Source organism: Puma concolor, chromosome B3, assembly GCF_028749965.1.
Source record: "Puma concolor isolate L17-30 chromosome B3, mPumCon1.1.hap2, whole genome shotgun sequence".
Classification (NCBI taxonomy): domain Eukaryota; kingdom Metazoa; phylum Chordata; class Mammalia; order Carnivora; family Felidae; genus Puma; species Puma concolor.
Genome location: NC_141672.1, coordinates 4467256 through 4479485, shown reverse-complemented (window position 1 = coordinate 4479485; position 12230 = coordinate 4467256). Strand labels below are relative to the sequence as shown.

General features: G+C 51.5%; 1 protein-coding gene across 4 annotated transcripts in view; it reads left to right on the top strand.

Annotated features, from left to right (window-relative positions):
* Positions 1-10125, top strand: part of PPP2R5C (protein phosphatase 2 regulatory subunit B'gamma) — a 130416-nt gene extending 120291 nt beyond the window's left edge. For 3 of the 4 annotated variants that reach the window (XM_086708787.1, XM_086708785.1, XM_086708786.1), the window contains one exon: positions 7242-10125. In XM_086708787.1, the coding sequence (XP_086564913.1) occupies positions 7242-7373 (132 nt within the window). In that variant the 3' untranslated portion in view covers positions 7374-10125. Of the gene's footprint in view, positions 1-1302; positions 1420-7241 lie in introns of all 4 variants that reach the window. The other variant, XM_086708789.1, reaches the window with a different exon arrangement.
* Positions 10126-12230: the final 2105 nt, after the last annotated feature.

Here is a 12230-nt window from a genome sequence, read left to right as displayed (position 1 = left end):
AATCCGAGTTGTTCGGCACAGGTGGACTGTTGGCTATGGAGGAGGGGCTGGGTTGGTCTGGACGAGGGACGAAGCTGGAGACGGAACAAATGTCGATTTTATCCCCAAAATGGATGCAGGTGTTAGTGTCTTAAGGAGTGAAGTGGTGTCGTCAGACTTGCATTCCAGAAAGTTCTTTGTGGCAGCCAGGAGGATGGTGTACTGGGAGGCGCCCGTCCTGGGGGCTCTCTAGAAGTATGCAGCTGGGTTGACAGGAATGGTGGGGCGGAGGGCCGTGTCTGAGGGCCCAACAGCGCTGTGAACAGAGGCCAGGCAGGGAGACCCCCAGGGAGCGGGGAGCCATCGGGAGGGGCAGGGAGGCAGGAGGGGAACCGGAGCAGTCTCGGGGCGGTTGTGTTCCATCCGTTGGGCCCGTCGTGTCCGGAGAGGCCGGGAGGGTAAAACCCGATGACTGGCTTAGCAGCCAAGAGCTCCCCCAGCCCCAGCGTCTGTGGTACCATTGGAGGGGCCGTGGGGAGGGAGTGGGGGCACGGGCAGCTCCCTCAGTCCCTCCCATCAGCCCAGCGACTTGTTTGTTGCCAAGCATGACGGGCTTGCGGGGCACCTGCTCGCGGCTCCCCCACCCCCGTGTCTTCCTCCCCTGCCCTCCCCCTCACAGACAAAGGGGACATGTAGCTCACTGTCACCATCACTGTAGCCCTCTGCCGTGACCTTACCCCGCGTCCTACTCAGAGACAGAGACGCCCGTGGCCAGAAACGCGTCTGCGGCTCCCAGAGCCCAAGGACGGTGGGTCCCAGGGCTGTCCGGACCCGAAGGCACACCAGCCCTTCCCTCCGTGCCCGGCCCCGGGTTCGCAGCATGCAACCCAGCCGTCCCAGCCGGCTGGCAGAGTTCCGGCTAGAGAGCAGAGATGCCAAGGGTGTGGACACAGGGGTGGGGCTGATAAGGCGGTTCCAGTGAGTTAGAGCGTGGGGTGAAGGGGTGAGGCCGGCAGGTGCGTGCAGCCGGGGTGGTGAGCGGGGGCTGTCGGCATGGAGCGGTCCAGGCGGGCACGTGGACTCCCGCCCGGGGACCAGGGAAGGCTCTGGAAGGGAGGCTGCAGCCTGCGTCGTGCTCCTTGCCCGGTGCCCCGCAGGCCGAGGAGAATGAAAGGGCTCTGGTTTGTGAGGCCCCGCAGGTGCGGGCCGGAGGGGGACCCCAGGGAGGGCGCCGGCGGGGAGACGTGCCCCCTGCCAGGATGAGGCCCTTGGCGTCTGGAGCCTGAGCGCGAACAGAGAGGGGCTCCCAGCTTTGCGTTGCAGCATGCGGTGTGTGGTGAAGCGAACACCGTGAGCCTCCCGGTGGCAATGGGGACGGACAGGCCTCTGTCTGAAGATGTGCAGACGCTGAGAGAGACAGTGAGTGGACAGGCCCGCCAGGTAACAACGCGCAGAGCTGAGCTGGGGTGCGCCCGCGCTAGTTTGTTTAAGAAACACTTGTAGGAGGTGACGGGATCCAGGCCAGCGCCTTCGGTGTGAGCCCAGCCAGAGACTCCGTGTCGGGAAGCTCAGAGACAGTCGCTGCTCCATACGTCCTAACGACCAAAGTACTGGGCGGAATCTTTGAGAGTTTTGATTATTTGCCTCGTTTATGTTAACAGTAATGATCTCAGCCCTTAACTGTCCTTCAGATGTCAACCTGGGCGAAAATCAGACCTTTGGCAGTGGTGTCTCTCCACGCTCTTCCCTCTGCACTGTCCCACGTGCTGTGGCGCCGGGGCGTCCCCTGCCACGCCCCCACGGCCCCAGGACACTGGGCAGAGAGCCTCATTCTCCTCCCCTTCGCGCTGCCTCTCGGGGCGCTCAGGAGCCAGGGACGCCTGCAGGCCAGGATCGTTGTCAGGACCACCTCACGCCACGCCTGTGCTCAGGTGGTTTGTTTCCACGGTGGTAGAAATACGTGTTCAGATCACCACCGATCCAGAGACAGACGTTTCTTACTAAACCGGGAAGATGTACCGTGTGGGCTCCGAAGAGGGTCATGTGCCAAGTCCCTGCCTGCGTGAGGAGCCTGTCGCCTGCTGAGTTTCTCTGAACGTGCCTACCTGTCTTCACTTCCTGGGACCCAGCACAGTCCTGCCTGGATCGGGGCGCGTGGGCCTCGCTGACTCTGCAACTTGAATCCCCGGGGGCCAGCTCCACAAGTCCTGGTGCCACCCAGCACTACGATGCCGAAGCCTGAAAGGTCACGCGGGCCAGACCGTGTTGTGCACCAGATAGAGGTGGATGCAGCGTCGTCAGTGCTTGGAACCCACTGAAGCAGAGAGGGTGCTAGTAAGATTCCACTCCCCACCTGCTCGGATGGGGTCAGGCGTTAGCAAGAGCACGGGACCTCCGCCGACCAGGCTGCGCGGGGTTGCCGAGCCCTCGAAGCGTGGCCACCTGCGCCGAGCTGTTGTGCTGTCAGCCGACAGCACAGGAGCTCCCAGGCTCGGTATGAAGAAAAGAACGCAAAAACTGCTCATTCGTAATTTTCCGTTGTTGCGATGATAATAGCATTTGGGCTATGTCGGGCCGAATAAAAAATACTTTTAAAATTAATTTCATCTATTGCCCTTTACTTTTTTAATGTGGCTACTAGAAAACTTGGAGTTCCATACTTGGAACACGTTATTTTTCCATTGGGCAGCACTGGTCCAGACTCCTTTTTCCATAGAGCTGCCCAAAGAGGGCGACCCCACTGACCAAGTCCATGCCGCTTCCTGCCCAGCCAGCCCCTAGCCTTCGCTGAAGATCAAACCCTGAAAATACAGAGGAGAAACGCAGAACACTCCTAGTAAATGTAATCCAGGTAGATTCCATAATTTCCTTACAATTAATATTCTTAGCAATGAACAAAGTGAAGAAAAAAATTACATTTTTCTCTGTACTGGCTCTGGGGGTGTTAATTTTCCTGCTTCATTTTTTTTTTTTTTTTTTTTTTAACCAGGACAGGGTCATTTTTTAAACTACCGTTTTGGTTTTACGGCTCACAGTATGCTAAAGCCGTGAGAGCTTGCCCATCACTTACAGACTCAGAGAAAATCAGATCAGTGTCCCTCCTACCAGGACGTTGCCCAAGAATTTGTGACCACATTCGTTTTTAAGTCGCGTAGACCATGCGGAGTTGGAAAGGAAATTGGCCGAAAGGAAATTGTGCATTAAATAGTTTGGCTTTGGAGGCTTTTGGGTTTGTTCAGTTTTCTGTTTTGGAGGGTTTTTTTGTGTTTTTTTGTTTTTTTTTTTTTGTTTTTTTTTTTTTTTTTGGTACACCCTTTGGTCCAGGGAGAGAATGACCTGTGTCCAGAATGTAATGGAGGTGTACGTTATGGTCCTATTTATGATTTAAGGTGACTCTAAGGGATCAAGTATTTGTTCAAGAATGCAAACCAAAAGAGCATTCTAATGTTGAGTGAAAAACTGCCTCTTAGAGTTGACCCTAGTATTTGTGGGCCCGCCAGTCCCGAGAACACCTTCCACATGGTGGACGCACCCCCCTTTCCCTAGCACAGGGCACAGCTCCTTCCCAGGGGAGCACCTTCCACATAACGTGAAGGGATCGCTGTCAGATCACCTACCCACTTAGTGCTGAGTTTCCTAGAGAACTCTTGTATCCTGACTCTTGAAATGAGATGAAATAAGTTTTTCTATGTATTCGACAGTTCTACAAAAATTATTTGCCTGCTCCTGCCTCTTAGATTTCTGTGATCACGTTCCTGGGTCAGAAGAGTGGATGCCATTAAAATACCACTTCTCCCCAAATTAACGTGATCTCAGTCAGACTCCCAGCACACTTTTTGTTTTTTTTAATGACCTGCGGATTCCAAAATTCATATGGAAACACAGAGGACCCAGAATAGCCAAAACAACTTTGAAAAAGAATAAAACTGGAAGATTAATACCACCCAATTTGAAGACTTCTTATCGATTTCAGCAGTTCAGTGGAATCCACCCCTCCCCCAATCTCAAACTATCTAGATGAATCTATTTATAGTGCAGGCTCTTAGGTATAATATTTGATACGATAGACTCTTACGAATTTGAAAAATGTTGGAGTCATATTCCTGAAACTCTCAAAAACTCTGCTGTTAAAGCAAGGAGAAGATACCTAGATGCAGGAAAGTTATGTGCACAATTTGGAGAGCGAATAACAGCTGAAAATTAAAATTTGAATATTTCCAGTGCACTTCTAATTTTGTTTTTGGCTAATTTTATTTTTTGCAAAATAAGTCCACACTTACTTAAAACGATTTGAACGTCAGCCAGAACGGGAGGCATAGGAGGTGGATGGCAGAACTGTGCCAGGGGAGGGGAGGAAATCCTCCGGGGGGGGGGGGGGGCGGTGGTTGGTTGGAATTTTCTAGAGAAATTCAAATTATATGTTGACCTGTGAGAACCATGATTTGTTTTGTTTTTGAGAAACTTGTATAACCCTACATAGAACATCCGAAGAAAAATAGTAAATTGCGTGTTTATGACATTTCTACCAGAGATGTTTAAAATGTTTACAATTCTCATTGTTAACAGTCAGTTGGGAGAAAAGCAGTGTCAACCATGGAAATAAAGAAGGTGTAGACAGACGAAAGGTGGGAAGCGAAGGTACAACTTAACACGTAGAGTGTGTTTAAGGCTCGTGTCCTCGGGCGAAGCCCTGACAAACTGACGTCGGACATGAAGTATTTTCCCGCTTCCCCCTGTCGTTCCAGCTTGTGGTGGGAAGGACCGAGGGGGTCCCTCGAGAAGCCCTGACTGGTTGTGTCCTCAGTGGCGCAGTAAAAACGCGCACCATCATGTGTCCGCGAGGCCTGCTCTTCTGCTACCACTTAACTGTATGAACTTGGCCTTTCAGACCTGCGGACGCGCAGCCGACAGAGGCCCGGCCTCCAGCCCTTCCGTCCCCCCCCCCACCCCCACCCCGCCATCCCCTCTGCTCGTGCTCCCTCCTCCTTCCCTGCCTGCCGTGCTTCTTCTGGTCTTTTCCCTCTCGTGGTTCGTGAAAATCACGCTCTGCCCTACCCGCCAGGCTAAGATGCCCACGCAGAAAGGCCCAGACGGGCCCGGCACCCTTGCCGACCCTTCGGGTGCTCGGGGCTCATGTTTGTTCTCTCCGCTTGCCTGCACTGGTTCCAGTTCCGAGGTTTTCACTGTTGGCTTTTTCTGTCGAAAAGTTGCTTCTCTGGAATGAAGGCCTGTGTCGGCAGTGATCAAATATTTCCAGGACGCCAAAGTGTTGGTTTCGTTTGGCCTCGCTTAGGCTTTATTTTACAGCTGCACGTGGAAGGGACACAAAATCCAGGGTAGAATTTTCCCTCTTGAGCGTCTTGTGGGCCAAAAGCAAACGTGCGTCGGCACCGTGACTGACAGTCCTCGGGGCACGTGCCCTCACGGCCTCCTGACGCGGGCGGCTCTCCAGAAACCATCTCTGGCTAGTTTTCAGGGGGGAAACTCCAAATCCCCACCTTTACCATCACCGAGTGTTAATTTCCAAGTAACATTTCTAGAAATATTCCTAACATGTCGCACAACGTTCCTTCCGAACCCTGACGTTGTTGCCGTTTCCGTAGATACATTTGCAGAAAATCTCCCCAGGAAATGTTAGCTCTGCAAAAGATGGGAACTTTTCACGTATGACTTTTCTGCAGGCTCTGGAATTGTTCTTAAAAGCCAGGAAAAGGGGGCGCCTAGGTGGCGCAGTCGGTTAAGCGACCGACTTCAGCCAGGTCATGATCTCGCGGTCCGTGAGTTCGAGCCCCGCGTCGGGCTCTGGGCTGATGGCTCAGAGCCTGGAGCCTGTTTCCGATTCTGTGTCTCCCTCTCTCTCTGCCCCTCCCCCGTTCATGCTCTGTCTCTCTCTGTCCCAAAAATAAATAAAAAACGTTGAAAAAAAAATTAAAAAAAAAAAAGCCAGGAAAAGTCTGCTTTCTGTCTGCTGAGGGTACACATCCAGGAACTGTGAGAGGCTGTGGTTATGTCCTTCCTGTCAGACGACTGACTTCCCTCGAATTTTCTCCGATAAGGCGTTAGTTCTCTACCACAAAGAGAATGTGTTCTCTTTAAACTCTGTCTTCTTTTTGATGGAGACGCGAAGCAGAAAGGCTTGGTTCTGGTTAAAGTGTGCAACTAATTGGCAGTCTTCTGGTGGATATATGGCGTTGAGATGACTTAGATGGCTCGTTTCGTTTCAGAAGTACTGGCATTAATGCGGTAGCTCTGCCTCAAAACTGAGTGATTTGTGGAATTGTTATTCATGGAAATGTGGGCGCTTTTGGTGCAAACTGCCCAGATCAGGCCCCCCACCCCGCTTTCTTTGCAGATTCACGATGCTCTAAAGCCTCGTGGAAAAACAGGAATCTTTTTTTAAAAATGTTTAAGTGAAGGGGCGCCTGGGGGGCTCAGTCAGTTAAGCCTCCGACTTTGGCTCAGGCCATAATCTCATGGTTCATGGGTTCGAGCCCCGCGTCGGGCTCTGGGCTGACAGCTCGGAGCCGGGAGCCTGCTTCGGATTCTGTGTCTCCCTCTCTCTCTGCTCCTCCCCCGCTCATGCTCTGTCTCTCTCTTTCAAAAATAAATAAGCGTTAAAAGAAATAAATAAATACGATTAAGTAAAACCTAAAAACTGAACTTGAGGAAGAGGACGAGGTGGAGAAGGGGGTCTTTTATTTCTGATTCTTAATATTGGGAAATTTTACGTGAATAATTAAAATACTGTTTTTCTAAGTCCTAGAGGGCTTGTCCCCACAAGCGACCCATTTAGCACCTCTTCCCTTGAAGACCTTTTTCCAAATTTGACAGAAGTTTGAGACCTTTGCTCGACTCCAAATCCAGCGTTAATGTGTTTCCCTTCCATTCGTTTTATCCACCTCCAAAGGAAATTTCCACTTTCTGAATGGCTTCGGTAGCGGGCATCGGCATAAAAATGCCTTTCGTCCTCTTTGATGAAGTAGGAGGGTTTTGATAGCGATGAGATTTGCTGAAACCAGTGGATTTGCAAGACAGGGGTGTGGAGTGCTGGGTGCAGAGCCACACTTTTTAGACCGGATTGCCAGCCCATCACCCTGGTGGTTAGGTCGTCTCCAACGGCCCAGGCCGTGGGGGGTGAGGCCCGCGCCGCAGAGTTCTCAGGGCAGCCCTGGAGCGTGCGTGCTGGGCTCCCGGCCCACGGCTGCCCTCTGACCCCTGCGTGGCCTCGTTGGTCGCCAACGTCCCTGCATTTTTGATTCCAGGCCCAGAAAGATCTGAAGAAGGACCGGCCCCTCGTGCGCCGCAAGTCTGAGCTGCCTCAGGACCTCCACACCAAGAACGCCTTGGAGGCTCACTGCAGAGCTGACCAGCTGGTCTCCCAGGACGGGCGCTAGTCCCCCGGAGGACCGCGTCGGGCTGGGGACACCTGCTCTCTCCTGGAGTCTGTAGAAAATACATCCCTTGTGTGCCATACAAATCAGTTACACTCAGAGTCCGAGCTTTTCTTCCACCCCGTTCTGTAGGCAGCGACACACTCTGCCTCAGCTCGAGATTAGGAGTTCAAACAATGGTGGCTTCCCCGATGTGTCCGTGGAGCCCGAGGGCCACCAGCCGCGTCCCCGGCGCGTCGTCTCGGCCCCCGCACGGCCCCCGTAAGACGGCTTCCCCAAATCAGAGCTAAGGAGAGCACCCTAGACATCTTCACGTTCGGCCCAGACGGAATCCGCGATCGTTTACCATAAGTGGTTCTGTGGTCGTGTCGATGTGCTTCAGATCAGAGGAACACTTGAAACAGAAACGCGTCGCGTATTCTTGAAGACTCTACAACCTCTTCGATTGTTTCCACGTGACTGTTGCGCCAGTAGTCAGTCGTTTTCTCTCCTTGCTCTCTCTCTTTTTTTTCCCTTTTCATCTCGTTGAAGTGGTCCTTTGCTGTCATCATTCTAACACAACTTACTGGGAAAAGTGACATGACAATCCTCGGCCACTGTGTTTTCCTGAGGTGTTTCTTTACTTTGCCTGATGACCCGTGTGCCGTGTTACTCTCGTGTACAGCTAAAGCCATACTTCCAAGCCCGCGGCCCAGCACCAGGGACTCCACGAGTGAGCTCGTAGGAGAAACGTGTTTTTAGAAAACGCCTTTCTCCATCCACCTTGACCGGAATTGGAATTTTAAAACGATGTGTCCCCTTTTTTCTTTTTTCTTTGCATTTTTTTTGTCTCTACTGACACACGGTTGCCCTTTAACGAGGCTCTTGAATGAATAAAATTCTCATCTCTAAGAATTGATATGATACATTTTGTAGAAAGTTAGAACGAGACCCTCTCGAGCTCGGCCAGTCCGGCCCCCGCCTCTGGGCATAAAGTAACAAAAATGCCACCAAACGCCACCGTCCGTGCCGGGCGCTGCCCTGACATCCGCTGGGTGCCGGACGCGGGCCCGAGGGCTCGGACGGGCAGCCGCCAGGGCTGCGGTGAGTCCCTCCCAGCCGACCAGAGCACGCGGTATAAACACCTCATCAGGAAAAGACACTGTCTGAGTTTCCATGGGTCTTCAAATGCTGCTATAGATCCGCAGATTTCCCTGCATGTTCTGAGCTTTCTGTTTGAATGGAACCGCACGAGGAGAAAAACCCTTCACCCGGGGTGCGTCTGCTCCGTATTTCTCTCAGGGTGGCCAGTATTTTGACTTCCTTATCCTGCTTGAAAGCTATTTGAGATGTGTACTGCTATCCCGAGCAAGTGATTCAGTTTCCTTGGTCTGTGGCATAAGATGATACAAGTCCGTGTTAAATGTCGCTGATGCACAGAAGATAAGATGTGGCTTCTCTCAGGCTGTCTGTTCTGACTCGAGGTCGTGGGTGTCCGCTGACACGTTGTGGGAAGCGGACATGGGCCCCGGGCAGCTGTGACGCCTGCTGCTCCCGGGGTCGCCTCCGTCCCTCCGTCCGCAACGTCTGTGTCCCCGTGTCCCGGAGGAAGGTTGCAGAGGGGGGTGGCGGGGTGGGCCCCGTGTTCGGAGCAAGGGCTCACTGAAAAAAACTGCCCCAGCTGGAAGCAGGAAGGGCCACCTTGGGAGAAGAAATGCTTCCTGAGAAACTTGACAAGTACCTATCAATTGTACCATTATGAAATGTATCCTTTAAAAACAAAAAGTTTAGATGCCTTCTCCTTTTGAGGGAAAAAGGGTGCTTTTTATTGTATAAAGCAGCGTCTTATGTATTTTGATATACCATTGTTTGAACTTCCGTCTTTAGCTGATAGATCCTCAGATATCCTTGATTTTGGATGTTCAGTATGTGTCGAGAGAGAGGGTCCTGGGAAGGCCCCCCCCTCTGCCCTCGGTAAAAAGCGAAATATCCTTGTCTGGGTGACTGTATAAAGCTCAGCCTGTAAAAACACCTTTTCTGTCGAGCTTTTATCTCTGCTCTTTATTGAAGACAAACATTCACCAAAAAGGGGGGGAAAAAAAAGTTTGAGAGAAACTAATTTTCTTTGACGAGAGTATTATTTCATATTTTGGCCTATTAAAGTTTTCCTAGTTAGTACTCAGATTCCCTGTGCTAATTGTTCGACTTATATAAGATACACCATTTATTATATTATATAGATACACCGTTTATCCTGCACCAAACTGATTTCAAAAGTACGACATTGAGAACAAACCGGTGACTGTTTTTCTTCATAAAGTCCTGCATTCGGCATCTTCACTGTTTCCAGACTGTATCTGTACATCAGAAATGTCACTATTCCGAGTGTCTTTTTAGTGTGGCTTTAGTATGGCTTCCTTTTAATATTGTACATACATTGTATCTTTGTTTTATGGTAATAAGTAATAAAAATGTAGACTTCATATTTTGTACAAAATGTCCTATGTACAGAATAAAAAAAAGTTCATAGAAACAGCAAAAATAGGTAAGTGGCACAATTATTTTTCTTTAGAAGATATCTGTAACTTTACGCTTTAGTGAAATGTTAAGTACCTACATATTTTTTAACATTTTGTAATCCAGAACTTTTTGTTTCGACATTGTTTATGAAGAGGAAACTTCATACACTCGCCATTTAATATGCTCTTTTATCTAATTTTAAAAAACTCTAAAAATGGTGTATTATATGGACTAAATAAAGAACATGTGAATTTTACTGCTCATCATGAAACTAAATTTAGCCACGGTGTCGGGCCAGCCGGTCCTGGTCACTATCGAGTTTCCCTCCGGCCTAGGCAGCCATGCCTGGGACACCGGCCGGGGGATGGGCAGTGTGGACGGAGTCCCTCACTCCAGCCGGGCGTGTGCTGGGCCCTCCTGGGCTCGTCCCGTGGGCTCATCCTTCACTTCCCTAGGGGAGAAAGCAACGGTTGCCTTTCTCCACCAGCTCTCCTGAGTAGGCACGTGTGAGTCAGAGCACGGTTTCTAGAAATGGAATCATTTGAGCCCGAATCGTGATGTTTAAAAGGATTCTGGAAAAAAGAAATTAATGTCTTGCAAACAGAACCGCTGAGAATCTGAATTTGGGGTCCCCCCCCCCTTCTTCACGGGGATCTTCACCGATCCCGCCAATGCTGTTGATGAAAAGTCAACCAAAGACGCAGAGTCGAGTCACTTCCTCAAGTCGTTGCCACGAACCCCCCATGCCCTTGGCTGTGCTTGGTGACATTCCAGCCGGCGGGTGGGGCTCACTAGTTCCCTCTCTCTGTCCCAAGTCTTGTGACACCCTCACCAGTAAAAGCCCAGGAGGTGTCGCCCTGGGCCCGGGGGTGTATTGGAGGGGCCCAGCCCCCCGCGGCGCATGGTCCTTGCACATGGTAACTCCATGGGGAAGTTTGGGGAACCGCGCGTACCCCACTTCACCCCGGGCGGGTACGCTGGTCAGAGGACACCTTAAACGTGGCGCAGCAAGGAGCTCGCTGGGCCCTGGGACCAGGTGGTGGACCGGGGGAAGCCAAGGGTAGCACCCTGGGGCGCAGGAGCCCCTGGGAGAACCCAGTAAATGGATGCTTGCCCTGGTCCGAGTCCAGCTTCGTGCCGCCCTTCTCGCACGCCAGCAGGGGCCCCGGCTGTGTCTCCTTCCCCGAGAACCAGAACCTTCGTGCTGTCGGGGGCTGCCCGACGCTGTGTTCCTTTACTTAACTTCTCATGACCCGGCAAAGTATCTGCCCGTGTTCATCCTCGCTGACCGGTGAGGACACGGGCTCGCAGAGGTCAGGTCACCTGCCCAAGGTCACATGAGTACTCAGTGGAGCTGGGTTCCAGCCCACGCAGTGTGGCCCCGGGGTCCGTCGCCTCCCCTGAGGAATGCCTGAGTCCTACAGGTGAACACAAGAGGGCCACTGCCTGACTGTGACTTCACCTTCTGGAACTGGAGGGACCCGGAAACCATCCAGCCCGATGGCCCCTTCACATACACACTCCAGAGGCCACTGTTTTTACATAGATCTAAAGTTTGCAATATTTGAACTACTTAAAACTCAAACGTGTCATACCAACTGTCAGCCCTTCGGGGTCCCTCCCCCCAACTCATTAGCTTCTGTCCTCATCAACTTTATGATGTTACTATATGAACCCGTAAATCTATCAAAACATCAGCTCTTTAATATTTGTGGTTTTATGTAAGATTTCATTGGGGGGGGGGGTGGAGAATGGATTCCACCATCAAAAAGTTTGAAATCCACTAAGATTAACTCTTTTAGGGAAGGAAATCGAAGGGGGAGAGTTGCTCTCCAGATTGTTCATAGCTGAGCGTTTCCCCACTCTGGCTCACTCTTGCGTCTTTTTGCTTTTTACAGAAGTTTTCTGTAAATTCCACAGCACTTTTCAGTAGTGGAGGGAAGAATCTTTTTTTTTTTTTTTTTTTTTGAGAGTGTGTGTGAGCAGGGGAGGGGCAGAGAGAGGAAGAGAAAGAGTCCTACGCTCAGCATGGAGCCCGATGCTGGGCTTGATCTCATGACTGTGAGTGAGATCATGATCTGAGCCGAACTCAGGGGTCGGACGCTTAACCAACTGAGCCACCCAGGTGCCCATCTTCTGATCACCCCCAGTTCGGGGTACACGTGGCTTAGTTTACCCCTGTGGGGCTTTTAGAAACAGTTCCATAGGGGCGCCTGGGTGGCGCAGTCGGTTAAGCGTCCGACTTCAGCCAGGTCACGATCTCGCAGTCCGTGAGTTCGAGCCCCGCGTCGGGCTCTGGGCTGATGGCTCAGAGCCTGGAGCCTGTTTCCGATTCTGTGTCTCCCTCTCTCTCTGCCCCTC